Below are 27484 nucleotides of genomic sequence, written 5' to 3' on the forward strand. Positions count from 1 at the left end.
AAGTGGCTTTCAAGTTAATGCTGTTGTTTTCCTCTATCTCTGTTATCTTTTGTTTCAAGCATTTTTCTTCCTAAGAAAATATTCAGTGGCTACTGTCTGTTTGTAAAACAATTACACATATAGGGGCGCCTGGGTGGCGCAGTCGGTTAAGCGTCCGACTTCAGCCAGGTCACGATCTCGCGGTCCGTGAGTTCGAGCCCCGCGTCGGGCTCTGGGCTGATGGCTCAGAGCCTGGAGCCTGTTTCCGATTCTGTGTCTCCCTCTCTCTCTGCCCCTCCCCTGTTCATGCTCTGTCTCTCTCTGTCCCAAAAATAAATAAACGTTGAAAAAAAAAATTAAAAAAAAAAAAAAAAAAGAAAAAAAAAAAAAAACAATTACACATATATTGAAGAACATTTGGAAGATACAGAAAGTAAGAAACTCATGCCATCTAGAGAAAACAAACATTCTAGTATATGCTCTTCTGGTCTGACTGTATATATACAGATTATATATTCTTTCAACATACAGTTCAGGACACAGAGTTGAATGAGGTAGACATATGGTACCTGCTGTCATGAAATGCTGTGCTAGTAATAAAGGAGACAGTTGACATAATAACTTAATTATTTAATTATAATTTTGACAAGTGTGTATGGTATAAGAACATAGTTTTCTTTAAAAAAATTTTTTTTAAACGTCCACTTATTTTTTTGAGACAGAGAGCATGAACGGGGGAGGGTCAGAGAGAGAGGGAGACATAGAATCTGGAACAGGCTCCAGGCTCCGAGCTGTCGGCACAGAGCCCAACGCGGGGCTCAAACTCGCAGACCACGAGATCATGACCTGACCCAAAGTCGGACACTTAACCGACTGAGCCACCCAGGCACCCCTAAGAACATAGTTTTAAGGAAGGGAGTAGCATTATCAAATTTGTGAGCAGGATTCATCAGTTTAAAGAAAACATATTGACATAATATATAATAAAATGCCTCTGTAATATGCTATGTGTGTATAAAAACTTGGCCTCCAATGTGTATAAGTTTGCCAAATGTTATTTCTCTTTCTATGATATTATAGAATTGTGGCCTAGTAGAATTAAATACTAATGGGAAGAGTCATTCTGCTTTTAACTTTATCATTAGTACGTCAACTTTTTCATTTGAATCTTTTACTTCAGTTGCGACTAAAGTACCAGATAAGTGAAGTAAACTGCTCATAATGAATTTGCCCATGACAGTACCATATGATGATTACAGTGTTAAGGAGATTCATTTTATAAATATATGGAAATGCTGTACAGATCTGAGGCTATTTTATTTATCGACACAAGTCTTAGGTACAGTGCTGGATAATTTATATATATTACATCATTTAATGCACAGAATAACCCAGTGAGAGAGGTGGTAAGCTCTTTTACAGATGAAGAAGTTAATTCAGAGAAGTTATTTAACTTGTACTGACTTATGTTGTGAAGATAGTATTGAGATATGAGTCTTGCTTGGTTCCAAATAAATTCATGCAATTTTAATTTTCTTGATATTATGCACTCTCCTTGTAATGGAGGTAGATGAGTAGGAAATATACCCATTTCTCAAATGAGAAAACTGAGGCATAGGAAAGGCCAAGATTTCAAGTACAATAGAAAGGACAATGAACTAGTAGTCAACCTTTTCTTTCTTTCCTGTTTGTATATAAAGAAGATTCATCTATATCAGATTCTATACCGAAGTGTCCTATGGTGGTGATACCAGGAGGCTAGTGGAGTGCATTCTGAGTTTTCTGCCTATCTTGTACTTAAGCCAGAAAAGCTGTACTTTTATTTGGTTATATATATTGGGCTTTGGAATACATTCAAGTGTAACCAAGGGTTATAATAACTAACCTACTTTGGTAACAAAAATTTGGGCTTTCAGGGTTGGTTTGCTGCTTTACCCTTATTCTAGGTGAGATCATAAATCACTGCTCTATTATATTTTTCTATAAAATGAAGTGTCAGCGTCTCTCTTTTTTTTTTTTTTTTGGTAGTAAAAATGTAATGAGAATTAAGTTATGGCAGTGTATATTGATCTTGAAGAGTGTTTTTAATAAAACCATGTGTTCGGTTTCTGCAAGTAGTTATGATGAAATTTTTTGTCTAAAGCATTTCAGCTGTAGTAATAGTTGAGTCCATGTGTAGATATTTATGCTCTGTATTTTAAAAAGTTTAGTTATTTTTGAGAGAATGTGCATGGTCGTGCACAACATGTGAGAAGCAGGGCAGGAGCAGAGAGAGAGAGAGAGAGAGAGAGAGAGAGAGAGGGAGAGAGAGGGAGAGACTGAGAATCCAAAGCAGACTTGGAGTTATCATTGCAGAGCCCAGTGTGGGGCTTGAACTCACAACCAGTGAGAACCTGAGCTGAAGTCAGATACTTAACCAACTGAGCTATCCAGGTGTCCCTATGCTCCATATTTTTGATAAACTAAAGAAAATAAATTTAAATTATAGAATGAGGGATTTTGTTAGACTAGTAGGAAATTGTGATAGTTTGACATAGACCAAGTTATTATTTGTCTAACAAGAAAACTTAAAAATAAAAAAGATTTTACTAATGATTTAAAAAAAATGTTGATGTTACATAAAGTCTGTCTAGATGACCTGTAAGATCTGTGTAATTCTTTGATTTCTCAAGACTTTCATATCCAGTTTTATCACACATATACTACAGCAAATATTCAGATTGCAGCAAATATTTTTGGTGGCTTGAAATAGAAAATTGTAATTATCTGAGGTGGATCTTTTATCTAGTGCTATTTTTACAAGGCTGCACCACCTCTACAGATGTTCCTTCCAAATAACTGGTTCCTTACAGCCGTACTCCTCGATATTCCAGCACATTTTAACTGCTGGTCTTTTTCTTCAGAACTCACAGAAGACACATAATTCAACAAGAAAAGCAGCAAGTCATGCCACATCTTGTTTTTGTAAGAACACCAAAACATAAGCATATGTCAGTGTTTGCTTTGGGGTAGGTTTCCCTAGAAAACAGGAGATCAGTGAGATGCTGAATTGCAATTTTATGTGACAAGACAGCTGAAAATAAGGCCGTGTGTGAAAGAAGCCAAACTCTTAGATGTTACGCTTGTCAGAATGGGAGCAAAAATTATAATGCAAGTTTAATTTCCTTAAATATGGATCTCAACATGAATTGAGGTATGTAGCTCACCCACAGCCTTGGGTGTGGCCTATGAACATAGCTGTTAACTCTGATCTATAATTTTTATATTTTATTGCCATGTGTGACTGGGTTTTTGGATTGCAACATTGATGCAAATGAGAGAGAAGGAAACATGTCAGATATACCTTAGCATACATGTTTTTGGCTTTGGCTATTTGCATCATCATAACTTTTTTTTGTTGTTTATAGAACTTCAGTAAGTTGGCTACACTGCTAGAGAAAGTTTTAATATGCTGGATTTCTTCATGGGGATTGGGAACTGAGCTTGTTCTCTGGCCAGTCTGTGATAGTTTCTTATCTGTGTTGATTGTGATGGTTTCAGAGGCATCCGAGGCCCACACTATCCCCCAATGTTACCTCTGAGGGCAAAGACACATAATTGCATGCCGTGGTGAGCCTAGGTGTTGTCCTTGTACCTTGGATTCAGTAAAGTCGGTGAGTGGAATTTAGAAAAGGAGAGTCATTGACTTCACCTTGGTAATTCAATACTTTCTCCTTCATCTGACTTCTCAGAAACACACGTAGGCATCACCAGGCATAGGATTGTTGCTAGCTGAAAGAACTGTTTATAGGACAAGTAGGCTTTAGTTTCACTCTGGGGATAGAGGAGTGATTCTGAATATTGTGAATGATTTAGAATGGGATTATCTCTTTCATTTCCCATTATCCCCAAACTCCCCCATTCTTATGGTAGCCAAGAACTGACATTTTCTGTAATTAGACTAGGTGGCTTTCACAAACTATCGTATTTAATGTCAGATTCTTCTCTCATAAAGCTCTGGAGCCTGGAAGATGATTATAGTTGTCATTTATGTCCAGTTTTCATGTCAAGAAGGATGATAAGTATCATAGTTGACACTATCATTCTATTTATGTGGCATGTACTATTGTAAGCCCCTTACAGACATTTTTTTTAATTTAGTTTTCACAATAACCGTATAAGATAGATAAGTATCATTACTATTCTTACTTGACAAGTGAAGAGATAGTAAATGGAGGGGCTAGGTTAGAATCTGGACAATCAGCTCTTAACTCTGTGAGGTACTGGACATTCTAGATGTTTGCATTTCCCTAAGCTTGAAGGGACCTTCTGGGCCAGTTGGTCTATAGCCATCTTCTAGGAAAGAACTCTGAAACAGTGATACAGCTCCTGTGTGCACATTACCACCAGGCAGCCCATTCCAGTTAGACAACTCTAATTAAGTCATAGTCCTTTCAATTAAAAATTTCACTGTTGGTATTTATTCAGCAAGAACATTTTATAAAAGCAGCCAAATGAGTTGAGTATCAGAATAGTTATGAAAAAAAAAAATCATTGTTATCTTGAAAAGAATCAGGATGGGGCGCCTGGGTGGCGCAGTCGGTTAAGCGTCCGACTTCAGCCAGGTCACGATCTCGCGGTCCGTGAGTTCGAGCCCCGCGTCGGGCTCTGGGCTGATGGCTCGGAGCCTGGAGCCTGTTTCCGATTCTGTGTCTCCCTCTCTCTCTGCCCCTCCCCCGTTCATGCTCTGTCTCTCTCTGTCCCAAAAATAAATAAACGTTGAAAAAAAAAAATTTAAAAAAAAAAAAAAAAAAAAAAGAAAAGAATCAGGAATTTTGATGCCGAAGCTACATAAATACTTTTGTGTTTATTGTAAATTGTTTTGTTTTGTATTTTTTTAAAGATCACAGTGTGGAGCACATTGTATGTTTTTCTATGGACTGGTGCCGATTCTTTGTGAAGTTTCAGGTCCTTCTGTGAATCTCATAAAGCGAGGTAGATATGATAGGAATCACCTATTCCTGTTCTTTAGAGATCTTTTAGGGGATACTTAGCATCAGTATAAGGGAGACATCAGATTAGAGGATGTGTTTTTTCTCGCACTAAAGAATCTAATATATTTCAGGTTATTTGTCTTCAGAGTTAGGTAGGTATTAGTGTTTGGCTTTTCTAAATTTTTACAAATTATCAAATAGGGAGAATCTCCACCATCTCGTTCAAATTATAGGCCTTGCTAAAGGATGTCATGGTTGGAACAATACATATAGTAACCTATGGTCAGCACCTCTGTTCTTCTCAGTGACTGTAATTCTGCCAGAAACAAATTTAGTGAGGTTGAACTTTATAGACATGCCCTAGTCAAAACACTGTGTTAACTATTGTTGTTGTTAGGTCTGTTTATTTTGTTCTTTTGAGGATATTATTAATGCGGTATTTTTCAAAAATTAAAACTAGTTTGGGGTTCCTGGGTGGCTCAGTTGGTTAAGCGTCCCACTTCAGCTCAGGTCAAGGTCTTGCGGGGCACTAGTTCCAGCCCTGCGTTGAGCTCTCTGCTGACAGCTCAGAGCCTGGAGCCTGCTTTGGATTCTGTGTCTCCCTCTCTTTCTGCTCCTCTCCCACTCGCACTCTGTTTCCCTCTCTCTCTCTCAAAAATAAAATAAAATAAACAAACATTGAAAAAATTAAAAATTAAAACTAGTTTAATAGTGTTTAATGAATGGGCTGGTTCAGTTCAGGGAGCTCCTATTTGTGTGACTACTGTTATCTAGCCATCATGTTCATTATATGACCTGTCAAGTTTCCAGAACCTTCTGTGTATTCTGCCTTTGAGTCAAGATTAATGTTTATCAAAATGAGGCTTGTTATGCATTTAGTTCCTTGAGTCAGGACCAGCATCCCCCTTGCCTCCCTTTTCTGTTTTGTAAATGAAACAGACTAGAACAGACTATGTTTTAATGAATTGCACATGAGAATATGTTTTGTTGATGCATATTTGTACTAGGTAGGTCATGATATAAAATATATTTCTGACTGTATATTATGATTAAAAAGTTTGACAACAGTGGTCTACACCACTGCTACTCACTTGGCAGTCCTTGGACACTGGTGCCAGTGTTCACTCTTCGTTCCCGGTCTGCAGTGAGAGAGGTATTGAAATTGAGAATAAGCCTTTAGAAATTTTTGAAGCAGTTTGACATTTGATCAGTGGGTTTGTCCCATGGAAAGCTGTAGACCAGCTTCGGGGTTACTGAACCTGTATAATAGCATACACTGTGAGTTGTGTACTGTTATGAAGCAATATTCGAGGGTCAGTTTCTAATGTATTAGATTCAAACAGTGGAGGAGGGAATTCCCTCAGGATAAGAAGCTTACTTTTTGGTAAAATAGGTAGAATGTGTTGCTACTTTTCTATAGTTCCAGATTTTCTTCCTTTGATCAAGCCCCACGTCGTTGACAGTGTGGAGCCTGCTTGGGATTCTCTCTCTCCCTGTTTCTCTGCCCCTCTCCCTCTCACCTCTCAAAAATGAATAAGTAAACTTAAAAAAAATAATAATACTTCGTTAACAGTGGGAAGCTTTGGAATTCTAATTTAGCCTGTTTTTACAACAAAATCCATTAAATTAATCAGAAATTTAAGCAATACTATTTTATTTTACAAACAAAATTCAGTGTCTATAAACAAAATAGTTTCTTAATAAAGGAAAGATTGAATACATTTCAGTCCTTTCAATATGATAGTATAAATGTGAAGTTAATCACAAATAATATAAGAACTTTAAAGAAATGAATATTTTAATGTTTGCTGGCTTTAAATTTTCCTTTTTTAGATTTAGATATTATTATTATATTGAATACTTTGAACTAATTTAATGAGATTCAGTGATGAGGATGTTGGACAAGATTCTACTACTGAACTGATAAATGTGAAATTAGGGTATCATTTTAAAGTAAACAAGGATAGACCTGATTTATCTATGGCTAAAATTGCCACAGTTGATCATTAATTTTTAAATTCCTGGACTCTGAGTAACTACGTCCAGATTTTTGAAAGACCTAAACACACCCCAAATTATTTTTTGAGAGTTAAACAAATGGAAAAACCTAAGTTGAGACTCTAAAGAATGAAAAGTTTTCATTCCTGTGCTTTCCACAAGACAGCCGACTGACTTTGTTTTCCTAATAAGGCTATGCTAAATACTGGAATGCTTGTCCTCTTGAATTTTATTGAAATACCTAAAAATACCCACTTTACAAAAAAGGTTGCAATCTAGTGTGTTTAGCCTAGACAAAAATAGAAAAAGAGATGTATCTGGAAAAAGTTAGTGGCAAAATTGTGCCTCCAATATTCATTCGTATAGGACAGAGCGCATACAAATGTGAACTTCAAAGAGCATTCATTATGTCACACTTTGGATGTATGAAGAACAAATTAGGTATTTTGCTGTTTTCCATTTGTACTTGGTTTGTCTTGATAGATTTAAGATTTGGGGCAAGATTTAGTCCCCCTCTTCTTCCCTTCTTCTGTAGTTAGTAAGTAGGCTTATACAGGCTAATTTTTTGCTTAACACTGTATTTAGATTTAATCTTTAATTTCAGATTTGGATTAGACTTTCTTACAAAATAAAGTGCTGTGTTTAGGAATCCTTTTCCATCTCATTTAGAGGAGTAGAAGACCAGGTCCTTATATTGGCATAAAGTAGCCTATGTGCTCTGGTTCCCAGTTCTCTCTCTCTCTGGCTGTGCCTCTACCGCCCTCCCTGCTGTTCTAGCCCCATTCTAGCCTCACTGGCACATTCCTGCCTATGAGACATTACGCTTGCTATTTGCTTGGTCTGGAGTTCTCTACTTCAGGTCTCTGCTCAGATTTCATCTTATTGTAGAGACCTTCTCTGCCATCTCTATATAAAATGACATATCCCTGTCCCTGTCTTGCTTTACTAGACTCCATTGCATCATTACTGTGTGACATACTTGTTTCATTTTATTCTGCCTCTCCCAAGTAGAAAGTAAGCTCCCTTGCAGTAGATAGTTTGTTTTATTCATTACTGTTTCCCCACCTCCTACAATAGTCGCCTGTGTTACAAGCTCAATGAATATTTGTGGAATTAATTAATAAGTTAATGAAATAAATTAATTTAAGGAAATTATAACACAGGTACTGCCCTTGAACTTGAAGTGACATTGAGTATAAGACATATTGGTCAGGAATGAGAAGGTGCTTAAAATAATTTATGATAGGGGCGCCTGGGTGGCTCAGTTGGTTAAGCGTCCAACTTCAGCTCAGGTCATGATCTCACACTTCGTGAGTTCGAGACCCGTGTCGGGCTCTGTGCTGGCAGCTCAGAGCCTGGAGCCTGCTTCAGATTCTGTGTCTCCCTCTCTCTCTGCCCCTCCCCTGCTCATGCTCTGTCTCTCTCTGTCTCAAAAAAAATAAAAAATAGGGGCGCCTGGGTGGCTCAGTTGGTTGAGTGTCCGACTTCAGCTCAGGTCACGATCTCATGGTCTGTGAGTTCGAGCCTCGCATCGGGCTCTGGGCTGATGGCCCAGAGCCTGGAGCCTGCTTCCGATTCTGTGTCTCCCTCTCTCTCTGCTCCTCCCCCGTTCATGCTCTCTCTCTGTCTCAAAAATAAATAAACGTTAAAAAAAATTTTTTTTTAAATAAAAAATAAAAAAAAATAATTTATGGTAATATAGAAGCCCATACTAAAAACAAATCTGGTGGTTAATGGGAAATAGATTCTGACCATAACATAAGGGGTGTGTGTGTGTGTGTGTGTGTGTGTGTGTGTGTTTATTAAAAAATAGCTGATTCAAAAAGAACTGAACACTATCAAAAATGTATTATTCAGTGACTAGTTATATTTGTAGGTATATTTATGTATGTAGATATATATTCAGTAACTAGGTATATATGATATATAGCCAAAACCTAATTGAACCATCATGGTTATTTTTGTAATCTTACATGCTCACTATAACCACTGTATATCAAAGGCATACATCAGATCTGTAGTCTGATTCATTATTGGTAGCATATCACCATTGATAGTTGTAATGGGGACCATGATGCCTGTTCCTTTATTTTCTTAAGATGGGTGAAGAAGAGCAGATAGAAACACGCGGTTCTTGACATACCCACAGGAAGATCTTGTGATGTGGTATCTCGGGATCTACATGGCCACTAACTTCAGAAGCTGGTTGCAATTTTGAGCAGAACACCCAGTTTAGCACCATAGATAATGTTCATTAAGGAGCCTCCAGCTCCATCCTGCTGGAAAATGAGGTTATTAGAAAATTTATTTTGCTATGGGGAAAAATACTTCTCTTCTCTGGAAAAATATGGAAGAATTGTTTCAAGGCTCCATAATATTCTTAAAAGGCAGAGGATTGGAGTTGCTTTTAAAGCATATGGAGAACTTGGGTTCAAATCTTGGTTCTGCCATTTTGAAATTTAAATTGTGGCCAAATTATTTAACTCCTTTGAGCTTCTGTTTCCTATATTTAAAGTGAGAAAAATATTAGTCTCTCAGGAAGAGTAGGTGAGATAATTCAATAGGCCAAATGAAATTGTTGGCATTTGTTGGTACTCAACAAGTGGTACTTTTTCATCCATCTAGTTTGTTGTTGTTTTTTTGAAACTTATCCTGGTAGATAATTCGGTTTGAGTATAACAGTATGTAATAAGAAACAATAATTTCTAGAGCTGTAGGACCAAATCTTCTATATAAGGAGTAGAAAAGTACTACGTGTCACTGCTGAGTTTGTGTGAATCACAGAGGTGTGTTATAGTCATGACCTCATTTTATCCTCAAAACAGTTTCTCAGCAGAAGAAACAAAGAAACTGTAGAGTAGCTAATTTATTTTTTGGTAGACTTGCAACCTTCATTTAGCTATTTCTCTGTTTCTAAAAGAATTCCTCTATCAATGAAGAGCTTGATGAGAGAAAGACTGAATGTGAAAAGCAGGCTCTCTCTGTCTTTTTAGGGCTCTAAGCTTTTCTCAATGGAAGAAGAAAGTAAGTAAACAAACATTAGGTTTATGAATTGTGCCTGCTTTTATACTACTTTTATTCTATTCTCTAGTATCTGATACTTATCAGGGTTTTCTTGAAGCACTTAGTTTTCTATGCATTTTGAGAAGTCTTTGAAAATCCAGTTATGCATATATTTTGTTACTGATGTCTATTTTCCTAATACGAATGTTAACTGCATTTGTTATTCAAAGATATTTTAATAGTGTCATTGAAAGAGCCAGAAAAATGTGGGTGTCTAAATGGAACTCCTAAATTTTCAAAGGCAGATTATTTACTTTGCAAATCCTATTATTTTTATATTAGCAGTCAAGTACTGTGTTGATAAAAATACATTTTTTCCTCCTGATTGGAGCTGGAGGAGAAGATATTTTAAATACAAGTGATTAACATTATGCCGAAAGAAAGATATAAACATTGTAGGTTTTCAGAGAATGCAACTCTGTTATCAATTGGTTGTTTACATCAGTCCGGAAAGTATTACCATCCATGCCTGATATCAGAAAGAAAGTATAGAGTTTTGTGGACAAGAGTGGAAAAGAAAGAAATTGACTTTTCAGCTTCTCTTACAGAATGCATGGTGTATCCTTTTTCCTTGCTGTTTTAGAATTTTTTAAAAATTGTATTACTAATAGTTTCATTTAGTAGAATATATAGAAGAAGATGAGAGAGGTTTTTTTTTATTTTTTTATTAAAAAATTTTTTTAATGTTTATTTTTGAGAGAGAGAAGAGAGAGAAGACAAGAGTGCAAGCAGGGGAGGGGAAGAGAGAGAGGGAGATGTAGAATCTGAAGCAGGCTCCAGGCTCAGTTGTCAGCACAGAGCCCAGTGCGGGCTTGAACTCACCAACGGTGAGATCATGACCTGAAAACCAAGGTAAGATGCTTAACTGACTGAGCCACTTGGGCGCCCTTGTTTTGTTTTTTAAAGTAGGCTCCATGTTGGGGCGCCTGTTCGGCTCAGATCATGTTCTGGCAGTTCGTGAGTTAGAGCCCCGCATCGTGCTCTGTGCTGACAGCTCAGAGCCTGGAGCCTGCTTCACATTCTGTGTCTCCCTCTCTCTGCCCCTTCCCCGCTCATGCTGTGTCTCTCTCTGTCTCTCAAAAATGAATAAACGTTGAAAAAAAAAATTAAAGTAGGCTCTATGCCCAATGTGGGGCTTGAACTCACAACACTGAAATCAAGAGTTGCATGTTGTACTGACTGAGTCAGACAGGTATCCTGAGATAGGTTTTTAGTAGCCTTTATCATGTATTCGCAAATGAATTGAGGGTGCTGAGTAGTGGAGTTGAAAATAGTGCTTAAAATGTTATCTTTAATCAAACAGCATTAACCCTGTCCCTTCACCAAGCTTCAGTATCAGTGCCAGCCATGTGGTGTGAATTGTATTTGAACCGGGTGATTTGGAAGTTTAGATGGGTCATTCGATTACAAGTAATACGAAAGTTTGAGGTAGAGGGGTTACAAGGAATTGACAAGTAGCAACTACAGAAAGACTAATGAGAAGCTAAACTCATTTCTTATACCTGTCAGTGTCTGAACAAATTGTGATTAGGATTATTTTTTTTTAAGGCAGCATGATTGTGAGGCTCAGAGTCCAAAAGAGCTGTGGTCATGTAGGATTATTTCCTAGAAAGTTTGTTATAATCAAAACCATCGAAGTGATCTAAACCAGAGGTTGGCCAAATTTAGCCCCTTGCCCATGCCTGTTTATATGAATAAAATTTTATTGGCACACAGGCACATTCATTCAATTATATTTGCATCATCCTTCTTGCTCTGATAACAGAGCTATGTAGTTAAATTTAGTATCAACGATCTAGCACTTTACAGTAAAGTTCGCCATTTCTTAATGGGCAATATAAAGTAGATTCTTTATTTAAAACTTCTGTTGAAATAGGGGCGCCTGGGTGGCTCAGTCGGTTGAGCGTCTGACTTCGGCTCAGGTCACGATCTCACAGTTTGTGAGTTCAAGCCCTGCGTCGGGCTTTGTGCTGACAGCTCAGAGCCTGGAGCCTGCCTCACTCAGATTCTGTTTCTCCCTCTCTCTCTGCCCCATCCCCACTCATGCTGTCTCTCTGTCTGTCTTAAAAAAATAAATAAAAACATTAAAAAAATTTTTTTTAACTTCTGTTGAAATAGTATTTACACTATAAAAGAATTTTACCTATAATAAGAACATACTATCCCGAACTTTGAAAATACCTTTTATTTAAACTCGAATGCGTCAGGGCACCTGGGTGGCTCAGACGGTTAAGCATCCGACTTCTGCCCAGGACATGATCTCATAGTTTGTGAGTTTGAGCTCCATGTCAGGCTCTGTGCTGATAGCTCAGAGCCTGGAGACTGCTTCAGATTCTGTGTCTCTGTGTCTGTCTGTCTCTCTCTCTCTCCCCTTCCCCTGCTTGCACTCTTTCTCTCTCTCAAAAAACAAATATTAAAATAAAAATTTCTCATTAAAAAATAAATACATAAACTCAAAACACATCTAAAATGTTACACAGTCTTTAACAGTCTTTTTGGTAGAAGTTATTTTATAAATACTAGTTAGAAAAATGCAGTTTTTAAAAAATGATTCTGAGGTTATTTTGAGTGTGGAAATGAGGTACAATGGACAGACAAAACTTTCCCTGGTAAAAATGTTCTTGTGGAAATAAATGTTGAGTAAAAAAATAAATTTCTTCCATCTAGCATCAAGTAGAATAATGTGAAATTTTGCATTTGTCACTATATGAAACTATCTTGCTATCTGCCTCCTTCATTAGAATGTAGATTCCAGGCAGGGACCTTCTTTGACTTGTTTATCACTATATTCCCAACAACTGGAACAGTGCCTATAGCTTCATAAATATTGATGACTGGACAGATGAACGTATGGTCTCAAGTGCAAGATGTCAATCAAGTAACATACAAAACTGTCACCAAAACTAGTTATTCAAATTGATCAGTATTCAGTTTGCATTTATGAAGATCTTAATAACATTGAATTTGTGAACTTCAACCATAAAAAATAAAGCAGCATACTGTGAGAAGAAGAAATATTTGTTAATTCGTTGGCTCCTTCTGGGTGAGATGGATATAATAGAGGAAGGAAAATGTGGACATTGGCATTAATCTTGGCATTAGCAGTCTAAATTATTTAACACTTCTGGACTTTATTTCTGAAACTTAACGTACTGTATGTAAGGCCTTTAATTCAGTATTGAGCTCCTACCTAGTAAGGTCCCAGTAAATGTTAACGTAATGTAATGCTTGCTGATGCTGTCCTTATTTGTATAGTGGGAAATACTTTATCATTTTAAGTTTAGCCTAGTGCTCTCTCCTTTATCATGTCTTCCAGACCGCAGCCCTGCCCTGCTCCCAAATAGTGTAACCATGTGGGTCCTTTACTACCTTGCTCCCTCACTCTGTCTTTCTCTGGCTTGGTTTAGAATTGGTTGATGAAAATTTCTTCTCAAACCCCATCTATGACCATCTCAGAAGGATTTTACAGCAAAAACCTCATCCTTCCATATGGAAGTAATTATCAAGTGGCAATTGCTTGTTCTGGATTTATCAGAGCCATACCCAGTTTCAAGCCAAACCCAAGCAGAGGGGCTCTAAAGCAATTCCCTTACTTCTGTCTTCCTACCTTCTGCCTCTCACTGTTTAGAATCCGTCCAGCTTTGGGTTCTTTCTTCCTTGCTAGGGGAAGACATGTACTGTTAGTTCCCATGGTAAGATAGAGAAGATGCAGGGTGAGAGAGAAATTGGAAGTGAGACTGTGTATATGAGTGCATGTGAGCACAATCTTTTATATAAGCTAAAAGATATTATGGTATACTGATACCCAACTTTTTTGTACTTTTATTTATAGAAAATTTAATCTCTACGTATTCCCACATCCTTTAGAGAAAAGCACTGATACATTGCCATAAGTGATTTAAATGTTTAAGGTTTGAGTTTGCAATAGAATAGACTGGAAGTACACAATAAAATATGGGGAAATTGTTTAAGGAGACATCTCTCTGCACACTTGAGTGCTCACTTTTTCCCCTCTGGAGTTGCTTTGTTATTGCAAATTGACAACTTTGCAATTAAAGTGATTAATGATGTACCCTAGTGTTTATGGGTCTTGAGGTCAGTGAGCCCAAAGATGGCCATGCTGTGGGAAACTTAGATAGAGCTCATCTCACAGAAGAGGAACTAAAAATCCTCCTGTTTTCGGTATGATTGTTTATGAGTTAAGTATATTAGATATGGTTGAAGGAGTCACCAAGACATAATGAGTAATGTGAATAATCTGTATCAGTTTAGTTCTGTTGCTTAATTCCTCATTCTTAAATAGCAGTGTGAACATTCATTGGCGACTTCATTAACTCAAAGCACATTATTTTGTAAAGCAATATTAGAACAATGCATTAAATCATTAAAAATATAACTTAAATATAACACTATTCATTGGGTGTACATAAAATGCAGTTTTATTTGATGGAAGTAATTATCAAGTGGCAGTTGTTTGTTTCGGATTTATCAGAGCCGCACCCAGTTTCCACACCTTTGAATCTAATCCTTGATAGAGCTATTGCTTATTTATGGCTTTATTTTTCCTATACATTATTGTTACCAGGGCATCATACAATTCTAGTTTCTAACACAGTTCATTATGTCATAGAATTCTTTCAACTGTTTGGCCAGAAGTTCTGAAACTGTTTGCAGTGCATCAGAGATTTTTTATTTTGGATACTGCTCTTAAAAAATCAGTCAGCTTTCAAAATAGATTGTTATAGCCACACTGATGGCTTTGTTCTCTGAGTTCCTTGAGCTGAGGGATAGTACTGGGCCAAGGCACTAGTCTCTCACCATCATGGCTTACTCCTGTACAGTGGCTTTGCACTAACAGAAGAGAGAACAATAAGCCTATTGTTGAGCCCATGGCACTGAGCCATTGCTAGAATCTCTGGTGGATTGAAGCACACACTCCACCGAAGTCACTTGTGATGATCACTGTGGTCGAAAGGGAGATATATCATCTCACTGCATATTTCCTAGGATTTGAAGAGAAAAAAATGTAGGAATGATTTTTAATAATTATACCTCAGTTTTAAAAACTGCTTATGTATTTAAAAGTCTGTTTAAAATGATTGACTTTTTAAGTAATGTGTGACATTTCTAACGTAAAACAGCAGATGCTCAGTCTAACGTGTATTTTATTTTTAAGATAGATAACTAAAAATCTTAGTTTTGAGAAATAGTTTTACTTATCATATACAAGGAGTTTCTCAGGGAATATAGGAAATACATATTTCAGCTTGGTGAAGGAAATGGGATTTTCCTCCCTTAAACACTGATTTAAATTATGCTCATAATCTCTGGGTGTCTTATTAATAAAGTTGAAGATAAAGAAGATACTCTGTATGACAAGAGATTTTGGGGATTGTATGGATTATAATGTTTCTTTTTCTTCATTTTAGCTGCTTCTAGGAGACTTAAATAAACATTTCAGACTTACAGAGATTTACTTTCTTTACTGTTTCTTTAAAACAGCATTTCCTAGAGGGTTTTTCCACTAACTCCAGTCTTGAGAAAGTTTTCCTAAATAAATGAGTATTCTAAATAGATTAGTATGCCATGGTTCAAAGGGATAGATGAACAACAATCTGCAATGTTTTCTTTTTTAGGTATTTAAATGCTCTGAAGGGGCGCCTGGGTGGCTCAGTCGGCTAAGCGTCTGACTTCAGCTCAGGTCGTGAATCTCACGGTCTGTGAGTTTGAGCCCCGCATCAGGCTCTGTGCTGACAGCTCAGAGCCTGGAGCCTGCTTCAGATTCTCTCTCTCTCTCTCTCTCTCTCTCTCTCTCTCTCTGTCTCTGTCTCTCTCTGTCTCTCTCTCTCTTCTCTGTCTCTCTCTTTCTCTGCATCACCAACTCATACCCTCTCTCTCAAATTTTTTTAAAGGCTCTGAGAAGTTCTGTGGCTAACACAATTATGTAACTTTAAGTTTTCCAGATATCTTTAGTAACAGAAACTCTTGTTCTGTGTTTTGAAAAGTACCTTTCTGTGAAACATACTTTGAGAAATAGTCTTACTTGTCATAGAATGTACATACAAAACACACACAAGAGAAAAAAACAAATAGAGCCGCTACTAAAGTGTTAAGTCTGTTTCCATCTACTTTTTTCCATGCACTGACCATTCTGGATATGTTCTTTTATATCTTCCTTTTATCACTTAACATCATGAAATTAGCATGTTATCATGCAATTCAGGATTCTTTCAAAGAATGATTTTAATCATTGCATGTTTCATCATATGGTTATATTGCAGTTAACCATTTCCTCGTTGTTGTTTATTTAATCAGTTGTTTCCAATTTTTCATTATTATAAGTTATCCTGTAGGGAATTAATATCTTTATACATAAAATCTTTTACATACTTCAGATTATTTCCTTATGATAGATTCCCAGAAATTGACTATTATTGTTTCAAAGGGCATGAGTGGTCTTCAAGGCTTTTTATAAATAAACACCGAATTATTTTTCAAGAGAGCTTTAATAGTATATAGTTCTCCCAGCAACATGTATTCTCACAAACATGATGTATTAACATTTAAAAAAAATCTCAGCACGTCTGACAGCAAAAGATGGTATGTGTTTTTTTTTTATTTTGTAATAATTTGTAAAGTTTGATTTTTTAAAGTAGTATTAATGCTGTTCATTAATTTTGCAGATTTCATTTGTCGTGTATTCTAATTTCTCACACCACAATAGTTTTAGTGTCACGAATATGTAATTACACTTAAATACATTAAATAAATATACTTATACATTTATATATAAATTAAAAATATATAAAATTATATAAAATTTGTCATGTGATTGAGTAACTTTAAGGAAATATACAGTTTCAATGATTTTATGATTCATTTGAGGTTATTTATATATATAAAAACCCATGAAGCTAATTTCTATTGGATCTAGTATCAACTATTTGACATTTCATTATGAGTAAGTCTGTTTTTTATTTACAGAATTATATTTGTGCTTTTAATGTGTAATGGACTCAATTTCAGAATTTTGAGGGTGTGTTGTCCATTTTTTTTCTGACTGCTTTTCTTAGTTTGGGTCATTGCACTTGTGAGACTTTATCAGAAAGTAAGCAGGGCAAACATTCAAGTTTCAGATTTTAAGCTCTATTGTGAATACAAGATTTCAAGCAGTATTTTTTTAGAACCTTCAGTCCACTGAGTATTTTAGGACTCACTATTATTCTGTGCTTTCTCAACAAAAAAGAGGTTGGACTCCAAAATTAATGAAAACTAGCCATTCTGAGATTCTTGTTGTTATTGCTAACATTGGTTAAAAAGTAACACCTAGAAAAGACTGAGAGGTTTGTTTTCATAGACATAGGATATATGCATTTTATTCTGTTTGGAAACTTGGTGACTATTAAACATCATGTTCTTTTCTATAAATTGTTATTAGATTGCTAATAGTTTCATGCACCTTTGAGTGTCCAGATGAAAAAGGAAACCATCCAATTATGGCAAGCTTCCAATAATATCTTGGGTGGTTTTAATAAGTAGATCCTTTGTGATTACATCTTATTGTGAAATTTCAATGAAAGGAAGATTCCACTGTTCTGTACTTGAACTTGTTTCCTTTGCTTATTATAACAGCCCTATAAGCTAAAAGAAATTTGAGAGTCTATTTGAGAGTACACATGGAAAGTTATGCAACTTCACAGAGTATAATTCTATATTGTAGTAATCGAGTGTTAGCATCCATTGTAGCCTCATTAGGTTAGCCAATTTTTCAGTCAGTGCTTGCCCTAACTAATCAAATTAGTTGTTATTGGAAAATTCAGTTGCTGCTAAAAAATGCTGGTTGGAGTTCATTATTAGGTTATAGTCATAGAGATCAAATATCCTATGCTTGCTTCTTTTATCAGTTATCTGTTATCTCTGTAAGTAAAACAGCCTCATGGTTTGTAGCTTAAAATTGTTGTCACTTATTTACTTACTATGGTTACATTTCTTGAATTTTGTACTTGATATCTTATCTATAGTCTTGTATTATAAGAAGAGTCACATTGCTTCTGGCATTATTAAACATAATATGTACTTTAAGACTGGGTAAATAGCCTTTAAGTTATTAGCTTTCCCGATCATTTAGTTATCCTTGACTACAACTTGTATATTGCAATATATAATAAGTATATATAAGTTCTATCCTATATAATTTACTTACTGTAAACTTTGAAATACCTCATCTGAAAAATGGGGATAATGATAGTTGCTACTTTGGTTAATTTGTCATGATTATATGAGATAATTGTTCTAAGTCAATTATTGTTACTGTTAGTCCATGCTAATCAAAATGACAATAATAATACAAAAAAGCATATATCGAAAATAGTTAATTTGAATTTTGAAATAGGTTCTATGCATGGATTTTTGTCCTTCTTTCCTTGTTCTCTCCTTTTCACACTCATTACTGATGACCTGTTACATGCCAGGCACAGTGCTGATATGGACACACAAATGGGACATGGTCATTTCTTCACTGAAATTATAGCCTAATGGAAGAACTTACAGTTTAGTTTTAGTGTATCAAATATTAACTTGCATAAACACGTAAGAATATAAATACAAAATAAATACTCATTTGGTGACCGAGTTCAACCAGAATTTATTCAGTATCTTCGTAGAGACCCGATATCCTGTGGACGTATTCGTGGATGTTAGGTAGGAGAAAAGGCAGGTACTATTGGAGACAGAGGTTCAGATAAGGTATTTCAACTTCCCAGGGATGAGAAAGTCATGTTTAGTATACTTTTCCCTTTTGGGTGGGGAATAACCTTACTTGAAAGCTTAAACACGGGTGCATTAGGAAACATGATTGGTGTTTGTCTTCCCTCATTTGAGTAAGTAGAGAACTAATGAATACTTAGTGTTTAAGGATGTTGGTCCTTGCAGGATTTTGAGTTACATGAGTTAATTAATTAGTAGATTACGAATAGTCAAGATTATGAATTATGAAGCTATAAATTCTGATGATATATTAAGGTATATACTAATAAAAATTCCATTAACTAGATGTTTGCAAAAATTTATGTGTTTTTTTTTTTTTTCCCCTTTTTCTTTCTTTTTTTTTTTCTCTTCAGGGCCTCTGCTACACCCAAGCCTGAGCCAGTCCCCGTTCAAAAGGTATGTTTCTCATCTAGTATCGCTAGGTACCACTTGATAGTCCTTCCTGGATCACTGTTATTTCCATTTCCTGTCTTAGGCCATAGTGACAATTTATAGTTTCAGTATAATTTTCCTCACAGTTCTTTTCCTTTAAAGATTTGGGGGCGGAGGGATGGAAATCAACACATAATTAGAGTCTGTAATTGTACCTATATTATTAAAGCATGATTTCCAGGGCCATATATTATCAATAACTTATGTTCATGTATCTTACATCCACGTTCACTTTTAGTTTGCCTATCTTAAGTCACATAATTTAAAGAAAGTAAATGTATACTGAAAATGAGTATCACAAGTCTTTAATAACATTTTATTAGTAATATTAATAGATTTTTAATGGCATTTTTAGAGTATTTTGGATTAGGTTATTGACAGGTACCTTTTTTCTCTCATATATATCCTCAAAATGTCCCAAACCATTATTCGCATACAGCTGGTTTATACTTTTGGGGGGTTTTCCCCTTTATTTCACTTGTCCTTTTTATTGAATTCTTTATGTTGATGTGCTGAGACATTAAGTTACTTTCCCCCCTCAATTAGCTTTATTATTTCTATAAGATTAATTAATTAATTAATTAATTTATTTTTTTAACGTTTATTTATTTTTGGGACAGAGAGAGACAGAGCATGAACGGGGAGGGGCAGAGAGAGAGGGAGACACAGAATCGGAAACAGGCTCCAGGCTCTGAGCCATCAGCCCAGAGCCTGACGCGGGGCTCGAACTCACGGACTGCGAGATCGTGACCTGGCTGAAGTCGGACGCTTAACCGACTGCGCCACCCAGGCGCCCCTCTATAAGATTAATTTAGATTATTACTTATTTTTTTTTTAAATATAATAGAGCCACATTGTAAGTTTTTTTAAAAAATTGATTGTTTTTCTTTTGGGATGGTAGGATGAGTAGGTATTTATTTATGAATGTCATAGGAACTTGTTTTTTTTTTTTTTTTTTTAACTTTACACTTTCTTTGGAATAGGGATTTGCAAATACAAATTAACATTTTGGGAGGAATTGACCTTTTTTAGTAGTTAATTTTTCTTTGAGAAACAGCAATGAAGAAACATCTAAGATCATTTTTTTCCTCATGTAACTATTAACTATTTATTTTGGAAAAGGGAAAGAATTTTATTCTATCTCCAAATAATATCTCAAAACATTCCAGAGAGAGAAACAGGTGGATTGTTGACATTTTTCTTTTAAGTAATATATTCATTCACAATGATTCATCAGAATGTGCACATTTCTGAGTTAGATGAAAATGGTCTTTGTTCTTCCATTTTAGCATACTAAAAAAATTGAACACTTAAAAATGTGCTGCTGTTTCCTCATGAGTCAAAATTCTATGCTCTGGAGAGTAAACATTTTTAAAAGATGAAATTATAATTAAGACTCTGGATATTTTAAATGTTTCCATTGGCAATATTTTGTTTATTGTGGGGTATTTAAATTTTTTCCTTTTGGAAAATTTAAAGTGTATATTGACATGTATGATGACGTGTTTAGTCTTTTTGATAGTGTCCTGCTCTGAGTTCCTAAATATTTTGAAACTTATTTCATTTTTATAAAAAATATACTCATTGTGTGCATCGTGTTACGCATGTTGGGACCAGTTGGCATGCATGTTATGCTCATTGTTTTTATCTAGAAACATGTAAAGTTTGGGCTGCTAACACGATTGTGTTTGTCTTTTTAAAAACCAGCTGTGTGTTCTTTTCAGTGAATCTATCTTGCATGTATATGGTGTGTTTTTGTGTGTGTTTATTTTTATTTCACATAGGGAGAACCTAAAGAAGTAGTTAAACCTGTGCCCATTCCATCTCCTGCTGTGTCCAAAGTCACTTCCACAACCAACACGGCCTACAATAAGGCACCACGACCCTTTGGTTCTGTGTCTTCACCAAAAGTCACATCCATCCCGTCACCATCGTCCGCCTTCACCCCACCCCATGCGACCACTTCATCACACGCTTCCCCTCCACCCGTGGCTGCTGTCACTCCTCCCTCATTCGCTGCATCTGGACTGCATGCTAATGCCAATCTTAGTGCTGACCAGCATTCGTCTGCACTGAGCGCTGGTAAACCTGCAGTTAATGTCCCACGGCAGCCCACAGTCACCAGCGTGTGTTCCGAGACTGCTCAGGAGCTAGCAGAGGGGCAGAGAAGAGGATCCCAGGGTGACAGTAAACAGCAAAATGGGTAGGTGCCCAAGGGTGCTTTCTGCTCTTATCCAAACTCTTCTTTCAGGCAGTTTCCAGGAAATAATCTATATCCCCCCGCCCCCAATCAGCTGTTCTTTGAAGGAACGGAGATGAAGTTTCATTTGCTTCATTAACATGTAGCTTTATATTATATATGTACAGCACTTTCTGCAAGGCAATTATAGGTTAACCAAAACCTAAATATGCATTTTGATATGTTATGAACCATGTAACATGCTCTGTAACTCTTTCTCCAAGTCCTGGCATAACAAGGAGCAGCTGGCACTTATAATGCAAGGCAGAGCCTGAATCTTTCTTTCTCAATTTTTCCGTCCTTTTATTAGTCACCAAAAGTTTAAACAGACTGGTTAAAGTTGTGTCAGCTTATGTATCTCACCCTAAGGAGAGAGGAAGTGAGGAGTTTGAAAAGCTTTTTTTCTTGGGAAGTAGTCTTAAGACAGAAAACAAATTTAGTTTTGACTCATGTCTATGTATGATGCATTAGCTTAGGTCGGATAGCCAGCAACATTCTTTTCAGATAAGCTTAGGCTAGAATTTAGTCTGTAAAAGCAAACAGTAATGGTAAAACAATAACATCAAAGGATGCGTCACAAACATCAGAAGCAAAGTAGGGAATATTTTCATTGTAAAGGTTTTTCTAAAATGAATGGATTTACAGAAGTGGGTACTAAATACATAATGTCAGTGGAAGGTTTTGGAATTCCATTCCTTGTGATTTTTCCCTTTTTGAGGTATTTTTTTTAAAGATTGAAGTCCATTTTCAGCAGCCTCCATTTCTAGATGGTCATTTTAGTCTTTTTGGAATTCAGTGACCATACTTGAAGCCAAAGTCATTTGTGTAAAATCATTTTGATCAGATTTATTGTGACAAAAACGTGCTTTAAAAGGGAAATCATCTGCATGCATGATGGTTTTTACCAATGCCAGTTCCCAGGGAAGTATAATTAAAATAATTGCGTGGATAGGTCCTTTCTGAGGTAATCCCTTCCGAATGTTAATTCGTGTAATGAAGGGGCTGTGCTGTCTGTAGCCCTGCTGCCATGGCAACCTTGGGGCTTTGAAATGGAAGGTGGCAGATCTCCAAGGCTGCTGCTGAGAGAAAGAGCAGGAGGTCTGGAAGAACAGCTACTGGTCCCAACATACGGTTTTGTGGTTGTGGGTGGCTTTTTAAAGTTTTGACATACATATGAGTAAAACTAGGGTCCTTCAAAGCAAGTTATTTCTTCTTTGAGGAAAAGAAATAGTATGTAGTGTTGGGTTGTATTTTTTTTTTTTTTTTTGTATGTTTCTTTTCAGACAGCAGATTTTAATCAGAGTAGATATTCTGGAAAGAAAGATGCAGCCTGTCAAATTGTTGGCCCCATAGAAAACTCAGGGCAGAAGTTTGCTATGTTGATGAAATTCCAGTTTCAGTATATAAAAGTCCCCTGGAAGAAGTGTCTGAACAAACATATTTTCTCCTTACTAACATATCTTGAAATTTTATAAGATAGTCTTCTGAATGGAAACTTGTAGAGGTAAAAGTAAATTGAGGTTATGGAAGTGGGTACTTCATTTAAAACGTGGAACTATGAATATGAAGCTTAAAGTTTTGTTTTATAACTACAGCTTGGATGATTAAACTTAAAATGATTTACAGCTTATTATTTTCAAAATGAAACTGTAGGCAGTGGTGTAGTCGTAGGGCCTCGGGGATGGCTTTTTAATCAATGGACATGTGATTGCTGAGCCTGTGCCTGTGTCTAGGTCTGTGCAAGATTCAGGAGAAAAGGGGTTATCGCATATTTGGCATCATTAGCAAGCAAGTTACAGCTTTGCGTTTGCAAACTGGGTAGATTTTAAAACAGCTCGATTTCAAATGTCCAGATGTTGGACAGTGAAAACTGGATCACCTGAAAACAGAGTGCCTGTGGTGTCTGTGAAATTCTACGACACATTTGCCGTGCCATTTCTCTCACTACATTTAGATTAGAGAAATCAAAAAACAAATAGATCAGACACTTTACTAGTCAGTGATGAGTCATTTTGAAGAGGTGCGTTGACGAGTGTGTTTCCTTCATCAGGAATCAAACTGTTTTTCCGAAATCATTGTCAGACTATTTAGTAATTATGTGATTAGTAATTTCTTCATGTTTTTATAATATTACAAAAGGTATGCAAAAAAACCCTTTCAAAGTTGAGAGTTGTTACTTTTTTATTAATTACTTTTTATTTTAAAAATAATACATTACAGGAACCAAAAATTTAGAGTTCAGAAGGGTATAAAGCTAAATTTGTAAGTTGTCTTTTTCCTCAAAGCAGAAAGATTATTAGTCCTTAAGTGATTTAAAGTAACTGGCTCATATGCCAATTTGATAGGCATCTCACCCAAATTTATATAGGATTAGTAAACATAAGACACAAAAAGAGTATGTCTTCATTATGCATTATTACTGAGAAATAGTTATTCATTGTAAAGTATGAGGTCTATAATTATGCTGATAGTTTTAGAATATTTCTTAACAATACTATGTAAGTGTTCTTGTTCCTTCTTATAAATAATAATGAACAGGGCCCTTTAGGAAATTTTTAATCTTTCTTCTACATAAACAAATTACTGGTCTTGCTATTTTCCTAACTCCTTTCCCCACTTACTCTACTTAGAGCAAAATGGGACTTTATATTCCAAAGCAGAAGGAAAGCTATTTTGCATCAAGTAGTTTAAGTAATTTACCTTTTCGCTTTCCATGTGCCCTTGCATTATAATGTGCCACTGCTTTAAAGAGGTAAGTCTTTCATGTATCCTTTATTAATTTCAATTTTGTTGGACTGCAATTTCTTCTAACAGTTCCAATGTGTTATTTTGAAGAACTTGGCCTTGGAAGATGCAAAATATAATGGTACGGTAGTAATATTTTTAAATGCTTTTCTCTTTACAGAAAACACAAGTGACAAAGTTAGTATCCACATTACTGGAGAGGAAATATGGTGATTTATATATGAGTAAATAGCATGAATGTGTCCGATTTTTGCAAAATTGAGTTACATTTTGCAAAATAGCTGTCATTTAGAAGAACCATATTTAGTGTTTTCAATAAGTTTGGTTTGCATCGCTATGTTGTAGTGAATTGCTTTATGGCAAAAAATAGTCGTGTTTAACTTTTGTCATAAAATATATGTGGGGTTTGCTGTGTAGTGGTTTACAAGAGATAATGCTTGGGGAATGTAATTTGTGTGGGTTGAGACTATTAGAAGATAAAGAGAAAGATACAAGAGAAATCATAAACAGATGTACCACCAGTGAATAGCATATATAAAACTGAGTTGGTTTCCAAATTCATATAACAAACCAGTGTTTCCCAGGTAAAGTCTCTAAGAACCGTTTTTATTTTTTAAACAACGTTGCTGACAGTTTTAGACTTTTCTGTGTACTGTTGTGTGTCACTGCATAATAGAAAGTTTATGCATACCTTTGAAATTGGTTAAGAGTGATAGTTACTGACTTATTAAATGTCACAGGTAGTTGACATAGACATTGGGCATCACGGTGGTATACTTTAAAACCACACTTTTGTGTCTGTTGGTATTGATGGTAAACTGGCTGCGGATTAGTAGCCTTAAAATAGATAAAAATCACATTAGATAAGGACTTAAATTAATTTCGTGTTACGATTATTCTGAGCATGTGCTGAAATTTATCTACGTTGTAGATTAGAATGGGAAATACGGAATATTTAACTATCTTAGACACATTCAAGAGAATTAACAATCAAATTACTAGAACCTTTGTTCCAGTGTGGCTGTGGTCCCACTAATTGAATAATTAGTTCCATGTTATATACACATAGGAATATAGTGTATCAGCATACTAGTGAAACATCCTCAAACCCTAATTTATTACTTAAATTCTTACACACAAAGATTTTGACTAGTTACTAAATTCCAGTGTAACAAACGATTTGATTTGTAAAGGGCAAAAACTGGGCCTTGGAGAAATAAATTTAAGCATTTAGGTTAAATATGTAAATTCGTTAATTTATTAGGGATTGCTGTGCACTGTTCTAGGTGTTTCTCAATTCACTACGTGATTTAGTTCAATTTAATTGAATCCTGACAGGTTACTTAATTTTCTCATGTCATGCAGCTTGTAAGTAATTTAAGATTCAATCCTAGGGTTTTTGAAGCCAGTTTACTGTGCCTTCCTGTGCATCATCTGACTGTGACCCTGGCTTATTTGTTACTTTGAACTGGTGTTTGTTTTTAAATGGGTTGGGACAGTCTGGATGAGTAATATGCCTGACCTACAGTTGAGTTTGATAGTACTTTGTTTTTAAACAAGCAGTTAGGGGATCTACCCCGACAACAAATCTGTTTGTATGGTTTGCAGAGTGCCTTCAAATATATTAAACATATGCCTATAGAAGACGTCTGAAAGAATGGGAAATTGTAGTCCATTCCACTGTGGAGGAAAGAGGCTTCCGTAGATTGCACATTGTTCAGGGCACAGGGGAGGTGGGTAGCTTAGCTAGGGTGAGAAGCCTGGTCTTCTCATGGTCACATTGGCACAAAAGCTGTTGCAGTATATGATGGGCCATTCCTCTTGGGCACATTATCTGAAATATGTGAAAATATTTATTCAACATATACAAATTGGCATCTTTAGGTTGAAACCAGTCAAGTCTATACCTGCCGCAACTCACTACACCATAGAATGTTTCTCTCCCAACTTCATGTTAATATAAAACTTTTCCCCTAAACTTTAAAAGGTTTAATATATGTCTAAAATTCAGTTCAGGGGAGGTTATTTTGAAAAACTACTTACCTGCTATTTAAAATAGTAACGCAGAGGAAAGAATGCTTTGCATTGTGGCTAGAGAAGAGTAAGTATCTGTAAATATTGAGATCAGCTTACCTCTGGCATCCCACCCCTATTCAGTGAAACTCAGCCCTCTGTTGAGTTTATGAAGCTGACTTTGATATATCTGTAGCAAATACAGCTAACTGCCAGTGTTGGTATTAAAACTGGTAGGCAGTTTTTGTCACTATGTTCAAAATGAATTACTAGTTACTCTGACTAAACTTCATGGCAGAAGGATTGATTCCAGTGTTTTCGAAAACTATGTAGAGTTTATACTTCAGTCTTCATAATAGAATAGAAATATACTTGTTTTTAATGATTGTATGGTTAATAGGCTGTGTGAATGAATTATGTTTTGAGGTTTTTCTTCTTCAGATGTTATTAATGTAGTGCCTTTACTATATCATATCAGACATGCCTTTCTGAGCAATAGGTAGGTAACTGATAATACAAAAGTATGGGTTCCTACAAATCTGTTCTTTTTTTTTTTTTTTTTTTTTAAAGTGCTCATTGACTTCTCATTTATTTTTTTTTTTTAATTTTTTTTCAACGTTTTTATTTATTTTTGGGACAGAGAGAGACAGAGCATGAACGGGGGAGGGGCAGAGAGAGAGGGAGACACAGAATCGGAAACAGGCTCCAGGCTCTGAGCCATCAGCCCAGAGCCCGACGCGGGGCTCGAACTCCCGGACCGCGAGATCGTGACCTGGCTGAAGTCGGACGCTTAACCGACTGCGCCACCCAGGCGCCCCAAATCTGTTCTGAACTTACTGGGATTTGCTTGTCAGTAAGAGTGGTGGTAATGACAGAGGAGATTATGAAAATTGGGTGATCCAGTATGCTGCCTATATTTTCTATTATAATCGCATTTTTATTAAAAAAATTTTTTTTAATGTTTATATATTTGAGAGAGAGAGAGAGAGAGGGAGAGAGAGAGCATGGGCAAGGAAGGGGCAGAGAGAGAGGGAGACAGAGAATCTGAAGGAGGCTCCAGGCTCTGAGCTGTCAGCATAGAGCCTGATGTGGGGCTCAATTTCACGAACAGGGAGATCATGACCTAAGCTGAAGTCAGACGATTAACTGACTGAGCTTACCCAGGTGCCCCTATAATCACATTTTTTAAAAATAAGAGAAGGGGCGCCTGGGTGGCGCAGTCGGTTAAGCGTCCGACTTCGGCCAGGTCACGATCTCGCGGTCCGTGAGTTCGAGC

General features: G+C 36.2%; 1 protein-coding gene across 3 annotated transcripts in view; it reads left to right on the top strand.

The window, feature by feature from the left end:
- PDLIM5 (PDZ and LIM domain 5) overlaps positions 1-27484 on the top strand; it is a 222589-nt gene that overhangs the window by 102344 nt on the left and 92761 nt on the right. For all 3 annotated transcript variants that reach the window (XM_047090985.1, XM_047090987.1, XM_047090986.1), the window contains 2 exons: positions 19133-19175; positions 20996-21414. In XM_047090985.1, the coding sequence (XP_046946941.1) occupies positions 19133-19175; positions 20996-21414 (462 nt within the window). The remainder of the gene's footprint in view (positions 1-19132; positions 19176-20995; positions 21415-27484) is intronic.

Source organism: Lynx rufus, unplaced genomic scaffold (assembly GCF_022079265.1).
Source record: "Lynx rufus isolate CCGP_SWC_20201006 ecotype Redwood Valley unplaced genomic scaffold, mLynRuf1.p SCAF_3, whole genome shotgun sequence".
Lineage (NCBI taxonomy): Eukaryota > Metazoa > Chordata > Mammalia > Carnivora > Felidae > Lynx > Lynx rufus.